The sequence below is a fragment of the Ambystoma mexicanum genome, chromosome 6q, assembly GCF_040938575.1.
Source record: "Ambystoma mexicanum isolate Mex_15411 chromosome 6q, UKY_AmexF1_1, whole genome shotgun sequence".
NCBI classification, from domain to species: Eukaryota; Metazoa; Chordata; class Amphibia; order Caudata; family Ambystomatidae; genus Ambystoma; species Ambystoma mexicanum.
The window spans coordinates 1,112,194,047-1,112,216,805 of record NC_090937.1 but is presented as its reverse complement, the minus strand read 5'-3'; the positions used below and the strand labels follow the sequence as shown (position 1 = coordinate 1,112,216,805).

Sequence of the window (22,759 nt, the reverse complement as noted above, 5' to 3'; positions counted from 1 at the left end):
AGCAGAAGAAAGAAGTAATAGTAGAAGGCGAAGTTAGAACAAGCATTGCCCAAGTCCATAGAGGGATCTCTGTGAATGCCAAATCCCATGTATTTAAGAACTGTACACTGGTGTTTTTGAAGTTGATGAATGTGTGGTTACCCAAGAGTCTTCATCCAAAGTTGGGCGAGTGGCACTACAACGTTGGGCTAACTACTGAAGACAAAGTGTATATAAAGCTGGGGAAGGGAACTGGATACTTGTTCACCAAAGTTGTTTTACATCTGCATGGCAAAGACTATCTGGAAATTAGTAAGTGGTCCCAAAGCAGAATCTATGGACGTTGCAAGGCAGGCAAAGAGGTTGCCCATTCTCAGAATATAGAAGAGTACCTTGCCAACCTCTGGAGGTAGAACATATCTTGTAGCAGTGCCCAATTTTGAAGTTGCCGTTCTAGCAGCACATTACAAAGCAGTAGAGGTTGTAGCAGTAGCAAGACTGTGGCTATCCGTACTGTTGAAGTTAACTGTGGGGCCACAGAACCTATTCTCGCAGTTACATTGCAGAAGGAAGTTGGTTGAGAGGGGAGTAAATCTCAAGCAAGTACATCCTCACAATTGTACACAAGACACTGCAGAAGCTAGAAGTGAAGAAGTTGTTGTCAATGTGGGAGAAGATACTTTTGTCAACTTCATCTATACTTTCTTGGAAGGAAGTTGTTTGAGAAAATCCATTGGTGCTGTTAATTCTTTGTGGAACTTTAAAGGAGGTCTTTCACCAAACAAGGAAGAGACATTGACCAGTTGATTTAATGTGTGTGAACTTTTTGTTTCTTTGGAACTTTTCAAGACTTTGGTTAAGACTTTTTCGCAACCAACCTTTCTACATTCCAGCGGTTTGCCCCCACCCCACGATTGTTAGATTCCACTATTGAGAGCTTTATCTGGGGAAATGGTAGACAGAAAATCGCAATGCGCACACCAACAGTGATATGAGGGTTTGGGGGGGCACTTCCTGGGGCTTGAGCTATACTACTTGGCTGCTCAGCTGAGACTTGTGGTGAGTTGGCTGGCGGATGATGCAACGCTTGATAAAAAGTTGCTAGCAGAGGCTGTTAGAATGGCTGTGATTAAGGAGGCCCTCTGGGTTGGAGAGTTCAGAAGACCCTAGTCCCCACACATGCCCTTGGCAACCGATGTGTGTATATAAGACTATATGATCTTATGTGCACTAGAATTGGGAAAGTGCAGGACTCTCCTTGTGTGGGGATATGTACAAAGATGGGCAGTTTCGAGACTTTGAAGATTTGGTGGTTGTAGAAGGGCTACACAAAGGTTAATTCCTTAGAATTGCCATGATAACTAAAGTGAAGAGGCCGGATTGGCCTGAGGAGCCCAAACCAAATGCACTAATCACATTGATGTATGATCTGAAGGATGGCTGGAGGCCGGTGTCGCGCCTTTATGTGACCATGTCTCTTGCGTGCCCTCAATGACCTGGGTATCACGCTGCAAGATGTACAATGGGAAAATGCATTTCTCTTGGTTAAGCGCATTTCCAGGAAGGTTCCGCTGTTACAATTTAATATATTACATAGAACATATATGAACCCCAGCAGAATTTCTAAGTTTAACACACAGATACGACCCGATGGTCTAATGGTCTATGGTGTGGGAGTCCTACAGCGTATTTGATGCATGCGTTCTGGAACTGCCTGAAGGTGCAGACGTTATGGGGGGATGAATAAAGTTATTATTGAAAAGGCTAATATTAATAAGTATACATGGATGGGCATATAGCCCAGACCAGATAAAATTAGTCCTAATGTCATATTGACCAAATATGTGCCCTTGCAAAGAGCCATATTACAATGACGTGGGACAAAGTGTGGACCTAGTTGTGTGTTATGGAAGCATGACTTGGAGCGGTGGCGTATGGCTGAAACGTCTGCTTGGTATAGGTCCATGAGGAGAGGTCTCCGTGAGACCACAACAAATATTGAGGCATGGAACACACTCCTTTGGCAATTTTCTGTCCCTCTGATGAAAAACACCCATGATCATTGTGGGGTCTTGTAGATTGGTCTGTGGATTTTCTAGGTCATGCAAATGCAGATGCCCCATGACTGCCTATATGATGATACAGACTTTGTTGGTTACCCCTTGACGGCTATCCTGCCTACATGCACCCTGGAGACAGGGACTGTTTGTAAGAATCAGTATTATCTCGCACCAACAGATGTTTGCTTTGTGAAGATGAAAGGGTTGTCAAATTAATGTTGTTTACTCTGTTGTGGTATCTGGCGTACTGTTGATCCCGCAGCTGTGTGTTAGGGGAGTTTTTCTAAAGTCCTACTGGTAGTAAGACTTTAGTAAACAATTCCAGTGGTTCTCCAACTCTTAATATCAGTCTGTGCTAACTCAGGACCTTGGAAGAGTGGCAGAGCGGTCTGGCTTAGCTTAAGAAGATGTGAGCTGTAGGTAAGTACGCTGAAACTTAGACATGCACACCAAAGAAACTCTTACACTTATAATTTATATATTCTGTATTTATTATATATGCACACCAGATTACTTTAAATACTTAAGAGGTTTACACTAGAACACTATGGAATACTTGAGAATACACTTCAAAGGACACTCATTTTTGTGTTTGTTCAGGGTTTCATTTGTAGTAATGTTAGAAAGGGAAAAGACAATGTTATAGTATTACTGTACTATCGGTTATTATGCACACCTGCAGTTTAACAGTCCATACAGTAATACATTTACTCTGCAAACACATATAGTAAAGTCACTTTAGGGAAGGAAATGGTAAATTGGTATAACATTAGCTTGATTCAAGGTCCTAGAGAGGTTTTCTTCGCACATCAAGTCTTTTAAGTCCAGAACCGCAACCCTAGCTAAAGGCACTTCGGAAAGGGCTCAAAGTCTTGACAAGCAGCGGAATACAAAGAGTTCCTGAGGATTTCTTCCAGGCTATAGTGTTATAGAAGCAGCAAGTTAACTACTAACGAGGGAGACGTGTAAAAGGACTCTGAAGGGACACAAGTAGCAGCTTGAGTCAGAGGTAAGAGGGGGTGACACTGGACACCTCTAGGTGCACTCCAACGCTCTGGGGCGACTTCTTGGAATCAGGTAAGCAATACCTTTTCCCCCCCAACAGTACCTTAAGTTAGAAGAAAATGTTTGTGTTGGAGGCTCTGCGATGTGGCAGCTCTGGACCGAACCTCTGTATTCCTTGGCACCAATACTGAAGGCAGGACAATGGAAGGGATCCCCTGCAGCAATCTCGGGAGAGGACCTGTGTCACGACTTTCAGCAACTTCTTGGTTCAATCTGCAGTTTTGGCGCCTTTTCTGCTGCACCAACCAACGACACAGATCACCCGGTCAGCCTTCTGCGCTTCCTGCAGACCCACACTCTGGTGAGGGAGGCCTGGGCAAGTTGGATCGATCGCTGGAATGTCCTTTCGGCAAAGATTTGGGCAGATCCCACCTTTCCATGACTACACACTCAAAATGGCCAGCAGGTCTCCTGTTATTGGGGTTCTGCAACTCTGGAAATATGTAGGACCTCAGGAGATGGCTTAATTCAAAGTTATTAGTCTTGGGACTGGTTGTTCCCACCAGACAAAGGAAAGGAGGAAGATTCCTCTTCGGAGCTCCTCTGTTGCATAGAAAACAGGATCAGGACAGCAGTGGTCGCTTCAAGGTGTTGCAAAGGGTCTGCAGGCGTCTCTGGTCGTGTTCTTCTTCGGTTACTTCAGCATCCAGTGGTCGACTTGCTTTTCACTCCAGAAGCCTCACCTTTTATACAATTCCAGCACACACTCCTCTGCAATCTCTATCAGCATTGTACAGAAAGGGCATTTGGCTGTCCAATCAGGACAGCCAGACCCCCCTCTGTGGGAGCTGGTCCTATTCAGGCACTCTAGCAAACAAAGGACAGGGGGGTGGAAGACTCCTCCCCCACTTCCTGCCATACCCTGGAGCCTAGGTGGAGAATACCCAAGGATTCCCGCTAAAGGCCAAACACTCACACTGACCCCCTCCCAGAATGGTAGAAGAAGGGCTAACAAGGAACAACCACGCTAGTAATGGTGAAAAAAGAAGGGAGGCCCCAAGTTGGTACATGGGTGCCCCTTTTGTGCACTACTGAGGCTATGGACATAGCCTGCGATATACAAATTGCACAATAGTTGGTAAACATGTCCACTGCCACCAGCCATAACTAAGATTGTGTATGAGACTAAAAAGTCACAGGATTAGAGGGGGAGGGGGACACTAGGTATCCCTTTGGCACTCTGCTGAAGATGGTGTGTGGCAATCTCTCAGATTATAGAGTTTTGGGAGAGACATTAAGTATCTATCATTAAGAAAAGTAGTTACTCGAAGATGACATGCATTACTTACCGTAAAAGCATTTCTGATGATTGTATCTGCTTAGATTCACATGCTGTGCATATGGTCCGACATCCAGTGTTAACCGCAGAGTATTACATCTTGTCTTTCGGGGACCGAAAGGGGACGTTGGCATAGGCGTGTCTGAAACACAATCCCTATCGTGACGTGTGTAGTACCCAAAGTCCCTCACGCGCCGAGGAGACTCTGATTGTATTTTTTCTGCCATGAGGGAGCCCAAGGCTATAGTGAGTGAGTACATGGAGAGAGAAAGTAGTAAGAAGTCTATGTTCCTTCCACCCCGAGCGGGGATGCAGGGAGGGCGCATGTGAATCTAAGCAGATACAATCATCCGAAATGCTTTTACGTTAAGTAATGCATGTCTTCTGATGCTTGTTAATCTGCTTAGAATCACATGCTGTGCACAGACTACCGAGCAGTACCCGGAGTTGGAGGTGGGTTGTGAGAAGGAACAGTAGAAAAAAAGATGTCTTAGTACTGCTTGTCCCACCTGAGAATCAGCCCTAGAATGAGTGTTTAGGCAATAGTGTTTTGTAAGAACTCCAGGTTGCCGCTTTGCAATGGACTCTAGGGGAACATTTGCAATGAATGCTATGGATGCCCCAGTGCCTCGAGTAGAATGTGCTCTAGGCTTGAAGGGCAGTTCTCTCTTTGCAAGAGTGTAACATAGTGTGATGCATTTGACAATCCACCTTGATATTGCTGATTTAGAGACAGGATCCCGTTCTCTACCAGCTGCCACTGAAACAAAGAATTGTTTAGTTTTCCTCAGTGGTTTAGTTCTATCCATGTAGAACATGACTGCCCTGCGCACATCCAGTGTGTGAAGGCTTCTTTCGGCCATGTTAGTAGGTCTCTGGAAGAACGTAAGTAGTTCGATTGATAGGTTCACATGGAACTTCGAAATAAATTTCGGTGCAAATCTGGGATGAGTGCACAGAACTACCTTATCTTTGTGGACTGTAACAAAGGGGTCCAAAACCGAGAGGGCCTGTAGTTCGCTAACTCTTCTGATAGAAGTGATAGCTACTAGAAAGGCTGTCTTGTAAATCAGGTCTTTCAGGCTAGCTTTATGCATAGTCTCAAAAGGGGGTCCCATGAGCCTAGTTAAAACCACATTAAGATCCCACCCAGGGGCTGGGTGAGTGATGGGGGGGATACATTCTTTTAACCCCTTCCATAAAGGCTTTAATCACAGGTATTCTCCACCACGACACCTTCTGCTGTGTCGTGGTGTAGGCTGACAACGCCGCTAGGTGAACCTTTAAGGAATTGAAGACTAACCCAGAGTCCAACAGATGGGTTAGATATAACAGAATGTGTGAAGGCAAGCAGTCGGTGGGATTGATGCGTTTGGAACTGCATCAGATGACAAAACGTTTCCATTTGCTGGCATAGCAATAACGTGTGTTAGGCTTTCTTGCCTCCCTCAGTATTCCATGCATCTTTGAGGGAGTTGCAGATGTCCAAACTCTAAGAGCTCAGGAGCCTGGCTGCTAAGTTCAGAGTTTGTGGGCATGGGTGCAGAGTCTCCCCCCTGTCCTGAGACAACATGCTGCACGGGCAGGGCAGCTTGACTGGTGGGGAGAGGGACATTTCCATCAGGTGCACGAACCAAGGTTGGCCGGCCCACATGGGAGCCACCAGAATCATGGCAACTGGTTCCTGGTGCATCATGTGTACTATCTTGTTTAGAAGGGGAGTCGGGGGGGGGGGAAGCGTAGACAAATTTTCCCGACCAAGTTATCCAGAGACCATTCCCCTTGGATCGGTTCTGGGGGTACCTGGAGGCGTAATCTTGGCATTGGGCGTTCTCCTGAGTAGCGAACAGGTCGATCTCTGGAAACCCCCATTCTTCGAAGACGTTGGATACAATGTCTTCGTGCAGTCGCCATTCGTACTCTTCTGGCAGAGGAAAATCTCTGCTGAGTACGTCTGCCAGCAGATTGAGTTCCCCTGGAACATGTTGGGATATCAGGAACATCTTGTGTTTGAGAGCCCATATCCAGATGTTTTGGGACAGCCTGGATAGCCCCGGAGAGTGAGTGCCCCCCTGTTTGTTAAGGTAATACATTTCTGTTGTGCTGTCGGTTAGGACCAGCACTGTCTTCCCTTGCAGTTGCTCCTGAAAGGCTTTCAATGCTTTGAACACTGCTAGTAGCTCCATTAAGTTTATATGGTTGGACGCTGAGGGGACCACACCCCGTGCGCTGTCTGTTGAAGCAGGTGAGCCCCCCCCCCCCCCCACCCCGCGAGAGATGCGTCTGTCGTGAGAGTGGCTTCCACTGCAGAGGTGGTGAAGGTTTTCCCCTTCAAAAGGTTCTCCGTCCACCACCACTGCAGAGAGAGAACGAGGACTGGCGAGACAACTAACAGATTTTCCCATTGTCCGCTGGCCTGACGCCACTCGCTGTTGAGCCACTCTTGCATGGGACGCATGCACAGCCACGCGTGGGGAACCAAGTATATGCATGACGCCATCATCCCTAGCAAACACATAGCTTTGCATACCGTCACCTCTCGACTGGCTACATACCGAGGAACCTGAGAGAGCATGTTCTGAACCCTCTCGCTGGAAGGGAAGACTAGATCGTCTTCCGTACGAATAAGAGCCCCCAGGAACTGTTTTACTTGGCTGGGGACTAAGCTGGATTTCTTTTCGTTGATAGAAAATCCCAGTAGGTCTACTGTCCTTTGGGTGTTTGAAAAAATAACGTCGAACGAGTCCCCCGTGATGAGCCAATCATCGAAGTAAGGGTAAACTGGAACTGAAAGTCTGCGCAGGTGTGCCGCTGCCACTACCAGGACCTTGGTAAGCACCCTTGGCGTCGAGGGTATGCCAAAGGGGAGTACCTTGAAATGGTAGTATTTGTCCTGAATCACGAACCTTAGGAATTTTCTGTGCGCTGGCAGCATTGAAATATGAAAGAATGCATCTTTCAAATCCAATGTTGTCATAAGTCCCCCTGTTTTAGCAATGGGATCACCTCTTGCAATGTTACCATGCAAAACATCTGGGGCTTTATGAACTTGTTCACTGGGCGCAGGTCTAGAACAGGACACATGGTGAGATCCTTTTTGGGTACAAGGAAGTACACTGAATAGATACCTGTCATGAGCTCTGCTTCCAAAAGATCAGGACTTGCCCGACTCCCTTGGAAGCAGACCCATAACCCCGGTTCCGAGTGCCAGCCAGTCCCAATTGGGACCTTTTGGACCCTGTCCTGGCGCCAGTGGCACCAGGCTCATAAAATGCCCAGTCCCAGCGCTGGAAGCGCCGGGCTCATAATGCTTGGGTGGACTTACCTGCAGCAGACCATGCTGCTTACTTACCTGCCAGTTGAACCCCTGATCCTCTTCTGTTTGGGACTACTTTTCCTGTTGGGTGGGGCAGGAGCCACTCCCTAGGTTCAGAATACTGGAACTCTTCTGGAAAGCAGGAACTCTTTTCTTACCTAGGCCTGGCTGTGGAAGGAGACACCTAAGCACTACAGGAGGCTATTTAAACCACACCCGATGGATGAATCTTGCTTTGTGTTATTCTGCATTCTCTGCAGCAGAACGCTCATCGTGTGTTCTGCTTCTGATCCTGGGCCTAAGGGAACAAAGGCTTACCATCCTGGAATCCAGTCTTCAGCAGCACCTGTAAAGACAAAGAAAGAACAGGTTAGCACTACGGTCTTCAGTGGCAGCGCATCTCTTACCTGGTCCATCGGCTGTCACCAACGCCTCGCACTGCATTCCGGCATCTGAAAGACAAAAGCTTACCAGCTCTTCGCACGCTCTGGAGGCCTACGGCGCTGCATCCCGCATCTGAAAGACAAAATAAGGTGCGTTTAAAGACATTGGGCAACTTTATTACTCACGTGCCATTACTCCTTCCCACGCCGAATCCAGTGGGTATTCCAGCACCCTTCAGCTTCTCTAAAGCTCCGAACTTGTACCTGCAAGATAAAAGGGACAGTTAGTGCGCATCGTGAAGCAGGCTACAAGGGCTTACTTAAGTGCTGCCAGGCGCTTCTATTCCTCACGCGGGTTCGATCCTCAACTCTCATCAGCCCGCCATCCGCCATCGCCGGAACCCTGCAAAACAAGAGATATCATTACAAAAGACTTTTAAGACATTTGAAGTGCCCAGAACTTACCGTTCGTGCAGTTAACGACGGACAGCAGTCCTCTGAGGTCTAGAGGCCTGCACCCTTATCCAGTGAAGAAACTGGTTACGGCACTCTGCCCCGAGGCAGATGGAGAGCTCGGCGTTCACTTACCTAAGGTGAGGGCGTTAACCTTTGGGGTTCTACAGGAGAAGAGAAAGGGAAGAGGAGAGAGGCACCCAATAACCCCAGTTCATTAATCCCATATTTTCTATCTGCAGACATCTTACTCTTCGAGTCAGACATACAGTGCACAGAGGTCCAGCCCAAAGAGCCAACCGTGTGTTACACATCACCTTTGAAGATACGGCATTCACCCAGTCAAGACCGGCGCCTATGCGGGAATCAGGTGAGCGTTACAATACCCTCGTTTAAATGAAGAATCGGGACGGCTTCTATGGCGTCCTTTCCCAGCAGCGCTTCCACCTCTTGGATCAGGATCTGCAGATGTTGCGGTGAAAAGCGTCGATGTTTCGGCGGTCTGAACTGTGGAGGTCGGGCGAATTCCACGCAGTAACCGTGGGCGACCGTCTTTAAGACCCACTGGTCTGAAGTTATCCCCTCCAATGCCTTGAGGAAAGATGTTAATCGCCCCCTGACCGGGGAGACATGGGAGGGGATCTGGACTTGGTGGTCATTTCTGACCCAAAGTTGACGCTCCTCTGGAATTGGAGCCTCTGCCTCTATTCTTTCCGCGCTTCAGACCCCTCTGGGGGTAGTAAGTGGGGCTTGCAGCAGGTTGACTTGAGTTGAAGTTGCCCGTGCCGAAATTATTTTGAGCGGCGCGGGCTTGTCCTTGAAAGGACCGCCGAGAAATACTGCCCCTCTGTGAAGAGGGTTTTTGGGAAATCTGGTGCAGCGACTTAATAGTCTCGTGCTCCTTCTTGGCTGTCTCCAACGCATCGTCTACCGCCTTGCCGAAGAGGTTGGCCTCTTCGATGGGTTTGTTGATAATGGATGCCTGTGTCTCAGGCCTGAAGCCCGACGTGCGCAGCCACGTGTGTCTCTTTAGGAGAGTACCCTGTACGAGAGACCTGCCTGCTGTCTCTGCGGTGTCCAGGGTATTCTTTACAACATTCTCATTGGCAAGTTTGCCCTCTGAGACAATGGCGAGAAGCTTGGCTCTGGTTGGTTCCGGAACCTCCTGAAGGCCTTCCTGGAGTAGGTTCCATTGGGTGTCGACGTAGCTTGCCAGTAACGTCGTGTTATTGGCAATCCAGACGGTATAGACCGCCGCCGACGTCACCAGTTTGCCTAAGGCATATAACCTTTTGGACTCCTTGTCCGGGGGGGACTCTCCTGTGGCAAGGGGAACCCCTGCTCTCTTGCGAGTGTTGGTCACCACCAGCGAGTCTGGGATTGCATGTCCTTTGATATAAAGCGGGTCGGTGGGGAAGGGCCGGAAAAGTTTTTCGACCCTTGGGTTCACAGCCCTAGTCTGAGCAGGTGTGAGTAAGGAAGGGGCCAGCCGTCTCTTTACAGAGCTCAAGAGAGGGATAGACTGGCTTGCCGGAGGCTTTTCATTAATAATGTCCTCCGCAAAATCTTGTTCGGGCAAGGCTTCAAGCGTGGCAATTTTAAAGAATTCCGCGGCTTTTTTAAACATGTTGTTGAAAGACATTTGATCATCCACCGGAGAAGCTTGTCGAATCAGGGTGGATGGGGGGAGAGTCGAGGCAAACGATATCAGAATTGTGATCATCCTACTGGGTGTCCTCCCAGTTGTCCGTTGCCCCTTGATCTTCCCCATAGTTGTCCAGAAAAGAAGCCTCCTCTTCTTCTGTACAGATGTCTCTATATGTGTCCATCTGGACATCTTCTTGATAGTCAACTTGGTGTTGGACATCTAGGTGTTGGGCATCTTGTGTTTGAGGGTTAGGGTCTACCCGAGCTCTTTTCGGCGGAGGTTGATCAGAAGCCCTGAAAAACTACTCCAGCCGATCCATACACCCCTCGAATTGCTCCGTGGTCCACTTGGATGACCCAAATGGACCTAGCCGAGTAGGAACCGGGTTCTCCGCCCTAAGGCGTTGAGAGGATCTCCTCAGGGTGCTTGAGAGGGGTACCTGGCTTTCTTCGTAAGTCTCTTCGGGATCGTCTTCCAAATCCGTGGAAAACTTGTCGGCGGATTGGCCCATAACTGTGGGCAGAACCGGTACTAGGCCCACCGCCGTAGCAATCCTATTGATGCTCTTACGGATAGTCACCGTATCTTCTGGAGACAACGCCTCCGATGATGTGTCGGCAGTGAAAATGTCTTCCGCAGCTCCAGAAGGGCCAGCGGATGGCTTCTCGGGTAGAGGCCTCCTTGCAGTTTTCGGGCCTGTACGGGCCTTGGAAACCTTGGAACCAGTCGAAGTTTCTTGTTCAGAAACTTCGGCGTGTGCAGTTTGGGGAGTAGCGCCCTTGTTATGTTTGTTATCTAGAATCTAAATGGAGTCCTTTCCATAGCAGAAGGGAAGGGTGACCAGACCAAAAAGGAAAGCAGTGGAAAAGAGGAAAGACATCATAGCAGTATGGCAAACCCCAAGCCCACTCTCCCTACTGTGTAGGCTGGCCAGAAGGCCCGACCACGTAAGTCCGAACGCCGGATCTTAGGCACCGGAACCCACAGCCGTAGACGATTCCCCCGTAGTCTTCGTCGAAGATGTTCTTGATGGGCGAAGTGACTTAACGGGGATTAAACCGACAATTCGGTAAGTTAAACAATGTCTCATGAAGATCTCCGCTATAGGGCGACCAGTTATCTGGGCGGAAAAAAACAATCTGAGGGACCTCTGCACGTGAAGGATTTTGGGTACTACACACGTCACGATAGGGATAGTGTTTCAGACACGCCAATGCCGACGTCCCCTTTCGGTCCCCGAAAGACAAGATGCAATACTCAGCGGTTACCACTGGATGTCGGACCATATGCACAGCATGTGATTCTAAGCAGATTAACAAGCATCAGAAATAGAAAAATAATCTTAAAGGAGGACCCCAAGTGTCCCCAGCAACACTTCCCATAAGGAGCTGTGTGCTGCAGTAGTAAAACACAGATGCCTTTAAGATATATGGAGCAGATTTACTCCATAGTTCAGGTAGAATACAAAGAACAGAGCTCCAAAAGACAAAGCCCACAAGAATGAAGGAGTGGAAAAAGGCCCCACTCATTCAGGATTGAAAGAAAAAGGTCCAGAAGTCCAGCAAAAAGTGCTGGTGGTCTCTCAAGGAGAGGGGATATAGCATAAAAATGATATATCTCCCTAACAGTATGCATTTAACATGCCAATACACAGATATTGAAATAAAAATAAGAAAGAAATGATTATTATCCCTGCAAGGCTTGAAGCCCACTGTGATGCAGGACAGTTAAAATTGAAAAAGCTAGTGGCATAACTAAGCAGCATACAAAGCGTACAAAAAGGAACCAAGGTCTTGGAGCGGTAATTGCTCCATATAACACTGCCCGTGACTTCACGCCCAGCATCATGGGCACAGTGGATTTAAGCAGAGGTGATGCAGAGCGCCTGGGCACTGAAAAGGTTTCCAAAAGGCACCCAATGCTGGAAGGTATCTATCCAAGATGGGAATCTGCGAGAGGAAGGACACCATTAGAATGGTATATTTTGCTGCATCTTTTCATAAATTGCGATCACCTTGTCATTGGTAGAGATGTGGCTGCTTCAAAGGATGGCATTGCTTCTTCAAATTAGATGTTCATCAATACTTCAAGGAAGAAAACTCACTTCTAAAATGGGATTCACCCCCTCATCTATTTGCTCGACTTTGCAGTCACATCATCAGACTGTGACAGGTTCAGTATGAGGATGCAGGGATCCTCTAGTTTGGCACTGTTATGACTGTTGAAATCAACTACCTGGAGAAATGGGTTACATGTTTAAAAATGTTTCTGTAGTTACAGATTACATTTGGAAAACCTTACACTAGTGACTGATGCACAGAAAAAAAGAATGTAGGTAAGAGGGCACACAAACTTAATTTATACATATGCCTGTGACTACTCCAATCACCAGTGGAGCCAGTGTTACTGTGGCCCAGTCAGGCTGGTGTTAGCTCCTACTCTCCATGAGGTCAGAGCTGAGCAAATTTTTCCGAAACCATTCTGCAGCCGGTGCAATTTCCTGAATTGAGAATTATGTGGGAGGAAGGAATCCATCCGAAATATAAATTCTGCCAGGACAGGCATTCTGACCTCCCCCCCAACCTTGAGAAAAGGAATTCTCAATTCCCCAATGTTGGGAGATCGTTTACATATATGGGCACCGGAAATATCAATTATGTGGAAAATGTAACATCTGTCACTCATAGGTAATCAGAACCGAAGCTTCTCTGGTTAGAATATTTATAGTAAAACACTTATTTAACGAAAGTAACTTTAGTTTTAAATATTATAAAGTACTGTAATAACTAAACTTACCTTTGCAGTCATGTACAACAAGTTATTCAATACTAAAGCAGTAGCTTGAGGTGATCCCCATCCTTCGCCTCTCAGCCAGCGTCGACAATTCACCATTAATTCCCGGTCCTTGAGGGATTCTTCTTCTTCGTGATGCCGCCGAATTGTTGGCAAAGGTTTCAGATCTACCAATTCAATGTTGTTCATCCATGGGAGTAAATAATGTAGCATCACTTGTCTGCCAGCTGGGTGCGCCGTTTGAATTCTTTGACTGACCTCTGATTTTAAAAGAATCATGCATTTAATTATTTTAACAAGTTTCAGTACACCTTCACGAAAATCTATGGCTAAAGTAACTGAAAAGGCAGTATAAAAAAAAACGCAGTAAATACAATAACTTCAAGAGCAAAGTGCAGAACAACAGATTAGACCCTTACCACCAGCTATCAGTAAGCATAGAAGAGGCAATATGACTTTTGTAGAATTTGATAAAAACGTTGACATTCATACATTTTAAACAAATATTTATTCTGCACATGTGTGCAAAATCTAATAATTGTGATCGCTTTGAAAATGCATATGTTTCAACAAATTGAAACCAATGAAATAGCCCTTTTTCTCCAAAGGATATTGAAAATGCATTTATTTCTAAAAAACTAAACAGTCAACAAACCCCTAGACAAAAAAAGTTAAGTAGGTCAAGGAATAGAATATGTATACAAAATGTACAATGTAAAAGGAGAAATGACTTGCCGGTAACGCTATTTCTATGGATTCTTCTCCCATAGATTCCTCATCTTGATAAATAGCTATCTAGAGTCAGCAACTCAAACATTTTTGGCAGAGGGCATAGTGCTGCTAGATATTGTTATCGACTCCTCCCTTGTATACAGCGACACCATTCCTCGAGCAAACAGGACACTGGATGTCATATGAAAGGGTGTATTACGTCACCAGACCTCAGATTCTCACTCCCAACAACCCTCAAATCCCAGATCAGCCTGTGAGAGAAAACATGCAGTAATGGGGAAAGGCATAGAAACAAAAACTGTTTTGCTTTCACTTACAAACTGTCTTGCTCCTATAAACCAATCACTGAGCTCTGGGTCATACTGCCCCCAGCCAATGACTGTCCTCTCCCTAAGCCCCTCCTCTGGCAGACATCTTCAGATTTGGTAGCACGTAAAGTGGTAGTATGACGAAGAAGAGCCACAGAGGGGCAGAGAGGGAGAGGTTGCATGTGAATCAATGCCAGACCCATGTTGGAGAACAACAGTTACAGGTAAGTAACTTGTTCCTTCTCCAGCATGGGGTCTTGCACGGAATCACATGCTCATGAATAAAGAATACATAGCAGTACATACATACACAACCACGGAAGGTGGCAAGGCTCAACAGAAGCAATCACTCTTACCTCCAGACCAGGCTCACCTTCAAGCTAATAGGTTGCTTAACGTTGCTTGGCCGTCCCTGAACTCCTCTCTGGAATCCCTGTCTACACAGTAGAATCTTGTGAAGGTGTGAGTAAACCTCCGTGTAGCAGCCCTGCAGATGTCCAGCAGGGGCACACCAGACAGGAACACTATCATCGCATCGATCGCTCTGGTGGAATGGGCTCTCGGAAAGGCCAGGCATTGGTCGGTTTGCCAACCAGTGACAATTTGATATAGCCGGAGAGCCACCTGGAAATAGAAGCCTTGGACAAAGCTTTTCCATGGTTCACAGGAAACGAAGTCCACAAATAGTTGAGACGTCTTGCGGAAACTCTTTGTGCGTGCCTCATAGAACTTTAGAGCACGTGACACATCCAGCAAGTGCAAAGTTCTTTCAGCCGACGACGAAGGTGTCGGCAAAAACACAGGCAACACCAAAGGTTTGTTGAGGTGGAATTCCGACTGACCCTTTGGCATGAAGGAGACATGAAGGAGGGGTGTGTTCGCAGTACCAACCTCGTCTTGTGGAAACTCGGATAAGGCAGCTTGCAGGACAGGGCTTGCATGACAGGGCCTGGATCTCACCTACCCGCCTGGCAGAGGTGATGGCCAAGAGAAAAACAGTTTTCCACGAAAGGAACTTGAGAAGAGCTTGATGCATAGGCTCAAAGAGGAGCCCCCATGAGCCTCGTCAGTACCACATTGAGTTGCCACGCTGGGGTTAGCACCTTCACCGGACAGGAACAATCGAAACAGTCCTTTGAGGAACTCCTTGATTAGACAGTGTGACCAAAGAAACCGTCCCAGAGACCTGGTGTAGCCGGAGATAGCCACCAGATGCATTTAAGAGTAGACGATGCTCTGGCCCTGGCAAGGACCTCCCTGTAGTCCGCTGATAGCTTGTACCCACCAAACTCTAAGGATGCAGGAGCCAGGCCTTCAGGTTCAGCGATCCTGGGTCATGGTGCAGGATTGCGCCTTCTCTTGCGATCAGATCCGTGACCACTGGTAGTTTGACTGGAGGTGACAGTGACAGACTGAGAAGGTCCGGGTACCAAATCTGCCTCGGCCACGCCGGGGCAACGAGGATCATCCTGCACCTGTACCATTTGAGTTGACTGATGATTTGTAGTAGTAATGGCAACAGAGGGAACGCGTACCGCAACAGGCCTTCCCACAGGAAGGAGAACGCATACCCCCATGCTCCCCGGCTGGTGGAACCTGCTAGCGAACGAGTTTATCGCCGTCGCAAAAAGATCGATCTGGGGTCTGCCCCTACCTAAGAAAGAGGCTGTCCACTTGATCCTGCCGAAGCTCCCACTCGTGGCAAGAGTGCAGCACCCTGCTGAGAGTAGGCCACGGTGTTCTTGACTCCCGCCAGGTGAAAAGGGATGAGAAACATCCCATAGGCGACAGCCCAGTGCCACAAGTCCTGCGCCTCTCTGGAGAGCGCTGGGCATCTGGTGCCCCCTGCTTCCTGATGTAGAACTTTGTGGTGGTATTGTCCGTGAAGACCCTCACCAGTTTGGCCTTGTGGGACGGAAGGAATGACTTGAGGGCCCAGAACACTGCTTGCAGTTCCAGGACATTTATGTGAAGATGCCCTCTCCTCTGGCTGCCATAGGCCTCTGGTGTGGACATGTCCGGTGTGGGCTCCCCAGACTTCCAGGGAGGCCTCTGTGGTGACCGTCTCCTAGTATGGGGGGCTCTGGAAGCCTGTGCCCCAGCGATGTTGGAGCACACGCGCCACCACCTTATTGCTCGACAGAACAACTTGTCGAGAACAATCCTGTCCGTGAAGCGTCCGGTCTCTTGGATCCATCGAGCGTCCAGGAATTCCTTGGGTGGGGGTTTGCATCTGTAATCTGCGGAGTCTGATCAGGTAGATACATGACGACATCATGCCGAGCAGCGACTTGATTGCTCGCACTGTGGCGATCTTCAGTGCCAACAGCCGTTGCACCTTGCCTAAAATGGCTGCAATCCTTTCTTCTGAGGGGGCCGCCAGGCAGGAGACAGAGTTGAGCCCAGACCCCAGGAGCAGCGTGGCCTGCGATGAAATCAAGCAGTACTTCAGATAATTCACGGAGAATACCAGATCCATCAGCACCAGGATGGTCCTGTCAGTGTGGTCGACAGCGATTTCGCTTGACTTGGCCAGATGCCTCCCTTGCAGGCGCAGATGGGCCGCTACTGGTGCCAGGCACTTCATAAACACCCTGGGCGCTGATTTCAGTCCAAAGGGAAGGGCCTTGAATTGGTAGTGCTTTCTCTGTATGACGAAACGCGGGAACTGCTGATGTTTCTCGTGAATGAGGACGTGGAAATAAGCCTCCTCTAGATCCGACGACGATAGGTAGTCCCCTTCTTCCAGGATGCCAAGCACGTCGCCGCAGGTCGAGAATGGGTCTCCATCCCCCGATCTTTTTTTACTACTCTTTGGAACCCTCTGCATCGCCCATTTAATAAGCATGGCCCATACCTCCTGCAGGAACTGAGGGATGTGTTGCTCCGGTCGGCCACCGGTGGTATCTGCAGACACTTCTGCTGGAATTCTAGAGTGTGTCCGTGAGCGAGAGCTTCCAGCACCCATCAGTCAGTGGGGATCTTCCACTCGCTGATGAAGCCCCCCAGCCGGACTCCCACCAGGGTGCATGGTTGGGTGCCAAACATCCTGACCGGTTGAGTGTTCTGCCTTGGGAGCGAAGACAACGGCACTCTCTAAGTGTTGGGCCTCTGTAGGCCTCCTGGATCATGGAGTGGGAGGGTTGCCGATAAGAGGACGACTGGCCACCAAAACGACGATCTTCTGGATTTCCCTCGTGAGGCATGAAAAGGAAGGGCGATGTTGCTGCACTGTGCCTACGGCCCGGGCCGTCTGTGTGTCGGTCTTGATGGCCTGCAACAACTCACCTACAGCCTGCCCAAATATATTGTTCCCGTTGAACGGCATGTCAAGGACCCTCGTCTGAACTTCCTGCTGAAAGGTGGTGGCTTTCAACCAGCCACGACGACGGAGGCAGAAACCGTTCCCTATCTGGCGGTAACCCCGTGTCCGCGATGTCCAGGGCCTAAGTGATGGCATGGTCCGATGCCACTTTGCTCTCCTGGAGGATCTCCAGCGCCTTGACCTGCTTATCATCCGGGAGGAATTCCAGCAACGGGTCCATCTGGTACCATAGCGCCCTGTCGTACCTGGCCAGGATTGCAAGATCATTCGCTGCCTTGACCATAGTTGCCGCGAGTATATTGGCCCATGGTGTTGAACTTCTTCCCCTCGCTGTCCGGGAGAATGGAGACTGAAAACGATGGATTGGAGGATTTCTTCCTCGCAGCTGCCGAGACGACCGAGTCTGGGGACGGCTGCGATCATAGACACTTGGGAGCAGACTCCGGCACCCGGTACCTCTTATCCAGCCGGTCTCTTCTGAGACCGGCTGAGGTTGTATTTTTCATCAGTGCCAGGCCCTCATCCCAAACGTCATCCATAAGAGGCACTGCCAGAATGGTCCTCCCCTTAAGCCTCTCGGCGCTGGTACAGGAACCCTTCATTTGTCATCTTTTCTGGCGTCAGCTGGAAAAGCTCAGAGGCGCGGGCGACCCTGGAGTGGATTGACCCCACTTCGTCAGGAGGAGACTCTCTTAGTGGGGGGAAAATGCTGTTGTGTCCGTCCCTGTATCCCTAAGGGGGAGGGTACGTGAGGTAGTTGGTGACTAGGTGTGGGTTGCTGCTTCCTCTTCTTCACCGGCAGAGGGCCCAGTGTTACCGGGGCCGAGGGTGCCGTCGGCATACTCTTCGTTATCTTTGACACAAGCATGTGGAGAGTGGACAGGCTATCCCTGGGATGTGGAAGGGGGGTGGGGGGGGTGGGTGGGTGAGTGAGTAGGCTTGCTGGGTCCAGCGCTATGTCGTTGCTGTCTCTGCCATCGTCCCCCTCGACTATTCCCACCTCTGCATTTCTGCTGTCGTGTTTCCCCACATCCTCCAGGACCGTATGAACGGACACCATGTCCTTTTCTTCGGAAGAAGAAATATCCATGCCCTGGACCACAGTAGAGGCCTCCACTGCCCCACCCTTCTTTGCATCCTGAGGTTGATGGAGCTGGGTTCAGGGCTGGCATCCTCTTCTCTGGTGTCTTCTCCATCAGTTTGGCTGAAGCCGCTCACCTGGGAGGTAGGGTCACCCTGGGCACCACCGGGGCCCTGCAGGGGGCCCCTGAGTAGGGTCAGCCCCTTTAGCCTTCAAGAGGGTGGCCGCCACCAGTTTGATCGCTGAGGATGATGTAGTCTGGCCCACCTGGGCCTTCAGGGGTAGGTCGGCCACCTTACCCTGCGCCATGACCTTCTTCGGCTTCTCCTGCAGCTTCCCCAGGTTAGCCGACTTCCTCTTCAAGGAGGAGCTGGTGTGATGGCTTGTAATGGAGGCCCAATGGCAATGATTAGCGCACCCTGCTTGTCACGGGACCCGCTTGCGCGGCAACCCTGACAAAAACAGACTTGCGGTGCTTGGCCTGGTCTTCTACCCCTACGAATGGGGCGACCTTAAAGGACTTAGAAGCCCTGTCCTGGGTGAGGCATTCCCTGCTTGCCGCAAGGGGTGGAGGCCTTGGTGTTGAGGCACGCTGCCAGTCTACTGTGTCGATCCTTGATGGTGTGTTTGGAGAATCCAAGGCACATCTCGCAATCTGCTTCTTTGGGATCCGGATAAAGACAGTAGAGGCACAGGGAGTGTTTGTCCTCCACAATAACGTTCCTTAGTCCACAGCTGGAGCAGAGCTTGAAGAGAGAACCTCTGTCCTTCTGCTCCAACATGGTCTGGCGTGCAGTGTAGGCCCGATGGCCTTCTGGAATCTTCAATGAAAAGGAAGAAGTTACTTACCTGTAACTGTTGTTCTCCAGCATGGGTCTGGCATGGATTCACATGCTCATGAATATTCCCCATCGTCAGGCTGGGAATCCTCGGTAAAGAAAAAACCAGTATCAGTTTCGTTTCTGATCTGTCTTTCGTAGTAATAACCAATCACTGGTCTCTGCGTCATACTGACCACAGCCAATGACTGCCCTCTACCTAAGCACCGCCTCTGGCAGCCATCTTCAGATTTGGAAGCACGCGAAGTGGCACTATGACCAAGTGAAGAGCCGCAGAGGGGTAGGCGGGAGGGTTCGCATGTGAATCCATGCCAGACCCATGCTGGAGAACAAAAGTTACAGGTAAGTAACTTGTTCCTTCTCCAGCATGGGGTCTGGCATGGATTCACATGCTCATGAATAAAGAATACATAGCAGTACACACATGCACAACCACGGGAGGTGGCAAAGGCTCAACATTAAGCATTACATCAAACTCAACATTAAGCATCTTACCTCCTCACCAGGCTCACCTCAGGCGAACAGGTTGCGCAGCACTGCTTGGCCGACCCTGGACTCCTCCCTGGAATCCCGATCGACGCAGTAGAATTTCGTGAAGGTGTGCGTCGACCTCCACGTAGCAGCCCTGCATATGTCCAGCAGCGGCACACCAGAAAGGAACGCCGTGGTAGCTGCGATCGCTCTGGTGGAATGGGCTCTCGGACGGCCAGGCAGCGGTCGGTTTGCCAACCGATGACAGTACATGATACAGCCGGAAAGCCATCTGGAAATGGAAGCCTTCGAGAGAGCCTTCCCCTGATTGACAGGTCCAAAGTTCACAAAGAGTTGTGACGTCTTCCGAAAACACTTCGTGCGGTCCACGTAGAACTTCAGCGCTCTAGCCACATCCAGCGAGTGCAAAGTCCTCTCAGCCGGCGACGAAGGCGACGGGAAGAACACAGGCAACACCAAGGGTTCGTTGAGATGGAAGTCCGACGGTACCTTGGGCATGAAGGAGGGGTGCGTCCTGAGCACTACCCTTGTGTCGTGAAAAGTCAAGTACGGGGCCTTGCAGGAAAGGGCCTGGATCTCTCCCACCCGTCGTGCGGAGGTGATGGCCACAAGAAACGCTGTTTTCCACGACAGAAACTTCAACGGGGCCGAGTGCAGAGGCTCGAACGGAGGTCCCATGAGCTTGGTCAGCACCACGTTGAGCTCCCACCCCGGGGCCGGAGCCTTCACCGGCGGGTACGATCTGAACAGTCCCTTCATGAACTCTTTCACCAGACGATGAGACCACAAGGACGTCCGGCCCGTGGTTCTGGTGTATCGGGAGATCGCAGCAAGATGAATCTTGATGGACGCGTGTGCCAGTCCAGCTTTGGCCAGCGTTAGCAGGTACGGCAGTACCTGGGGAGCCGAAATCCGTAGAGGGTTAATCTTCTGTGCGTGGCACCAGACCGAGAACCTCTTCCATTTGTGTCCGTAGCATTTAAGAGTCGAGGACGCCCTGGCCTTTGCAAGAACCTCTCTGCAGTCGGCCGGTATGTCGTATCCTCCAAACTCTAGCGCTGCAGGAGCCAGGCCTGCAAATTCAGCGATTTCGGGTCGTGGTGGAGGATGGCGCCTCCTTCCCTGGACAGTAGATCCGCGTTCACCGGCAGCTTGATTGGCGGGGACGCTGACAAGTCCAGAAGGTCTGGGAACCATATCTGCCTCGGCCACGCAGGTGCGACGAGGATCATCCTGCACCGTGACCTCTTGAGCTGGTTGACGAGCCGGATTAGCAGTGGCAAAGGAGGGAACGCGTAGAGGAACAGGCCCTCCCAGGGGAACGAGAAAGCATCGCCCATGCTCCTCGCCTGGGGAAACCTGCTGGCGAACCTCCGGCACTTGGAGTTCGTCGCCGTCACGAACAGGTCGATCTGGGGTGTGCCCCACCGTCGGAAGAGGCGATCCACTAGATCCTGCCGTAGTTCCCACTTGTGGCACGAGCGCAGCTCCCTGCTGAGTGAGTCGGCGATGGTGTTTTTTATCCCTGCCAGATGAAACGGCACCAGAAACATCCTTTGGGCGACGGCCCAATGCCACAGGTCCTGCGCCTCCTTGGACAGTGCTGGGGACCTGGTTCCGCCCTGTTTCCTGATGTAAAACATGGTGGTGGTGTTGTCGGTGAAGATCCTCACCACCTTGCCCTTGAGGGACGGAAGGAAGGACCTGAGGGCCCAGAACACTGCACGGAGCTCCAGGACGTTGATATGGAGGGACTTCTCCGTCGGGAGCCAAAGGCCTCTCGCGTGCAGATTTTCGGTGTGCGCTCCCCACCCTTCCAGGGAGGCATCCGTGGTCACTGTCTCCTGGTGGTCTGGGGTCTGGAAGTCCATGCCCGCCGTCAGATGCGTGCGGGTGCCCCACCACCGGACCGCTCGGCGGAAACTCTCGTCGAGTGTGATCCTCTCCTCGAAGCCGCCCGTCGTTTGGATCCAGCGCGCGTCCAGGAACTCCTGCAACGGGCGCATCCGGAGCCTGCACATGGGAATGAGGTAGATGCAAGAAGACATCATTCCGAGGAGGGACTTGATGGACCTCACCCTGGCCGCGTCGGAAACCAACATCCGCTGTACCTTGCCCAGGATGGACCTGGTCCTTTCCTCCGACGGGGAGGCCAGAAGGGACACTGTGTCGAGCTTCGCTCCCAGAAACAGCGCGTTTTGCGCGGGTACCAGGTGGGACTTGGCGTAGGTCACGGAGAATCCCAGGTCCGTGAGAAGTTGGATGGTCCTTGCCGTGTGCTCCACGGCGAGCTCCCTCGTCTTGGCTCGGATGAGCCAGTCGTCCAGGTAGGGGTAGACGTGGATCCCCTCGCGGCGCAGCTGCGCCGCCACCAGTGCAAGGCACTTGGTGAATACCCTGGGTGCCGACCGTAGTCCGAAGGGGAGGGCTTTGAACTGGTAGTGACGCCCTTGGACCACAAACCTGAGGAATTTTCGGTGCCCCTTTAGGATGGGAATATGGAAGTAGGCATCCTCCAAATCCAACGACGACAGGAAGTCTCCTTCCTCCAGTTGACCCAGGACGTGCTGGAGGGTGACCATCCGGAACTTCTGCGCCTTGATGAATTTGTTCAGACGTCGCAGGTCTAGGATGGGGCGCCATCCTCCCATCTTCTTCTTCACGAGGAAGTATCTCAAGTAAACTCCGGAGCCCCGAAGCCTCTTTGGGACGAGTTCGATGGCGCCCTTCCTGAGCATCGCCTTTACACCTCCAGGAGAAGCTGAGGGACGTGAAGCTCTTTCCTGGCCACGGGAGGGACGCGCGGGCACCTTCTTTGAAACTCGAGCGCGTGGCCCCGGGCTAAGGCGTCCAGCACCCAGCGGTCGGTGGAGATGGACTCCCACACGCTGATGAAGCTCGGCAGCCGGCCTCCCACCGGGGTGCTTCGGTGGGGGCCCTGACCCCACGGCCGGTTCAATCCTGTTTCGACAAGGCTTTGCCGCCTTGACCTCCTTGGCGACGACG

The 22,759-nt window shown here is 50.5% G+C and overlaps 1 protein-coding gene across 6 annotated transcripts in view; it reads right to left on the bottom strand.

Annotated features, from left to right (window-relative positions):
- Positions 1–22,759, bottom strand: part of FRYL (FRY like transcription coactivator) — a 3,055,992-nt gene that overhangs the window by 1,457,473 nt on the left and 1,575,760 nt on the right. For all 6 annotated transcript variants that reach the window (XM_069631694.1, XM_069631695.1, XM_069631691.1 and 3 more), the window contains one exon: positions 12,980–13,236. In XM_069631694.1, coding sequence (XP_069487795.1) covers positions 12,980–13,236 — 257 coding nt within the window. The remainder of the gene's footprint in view (positions 1–12,979; positions 13,237–22,759) is intronic.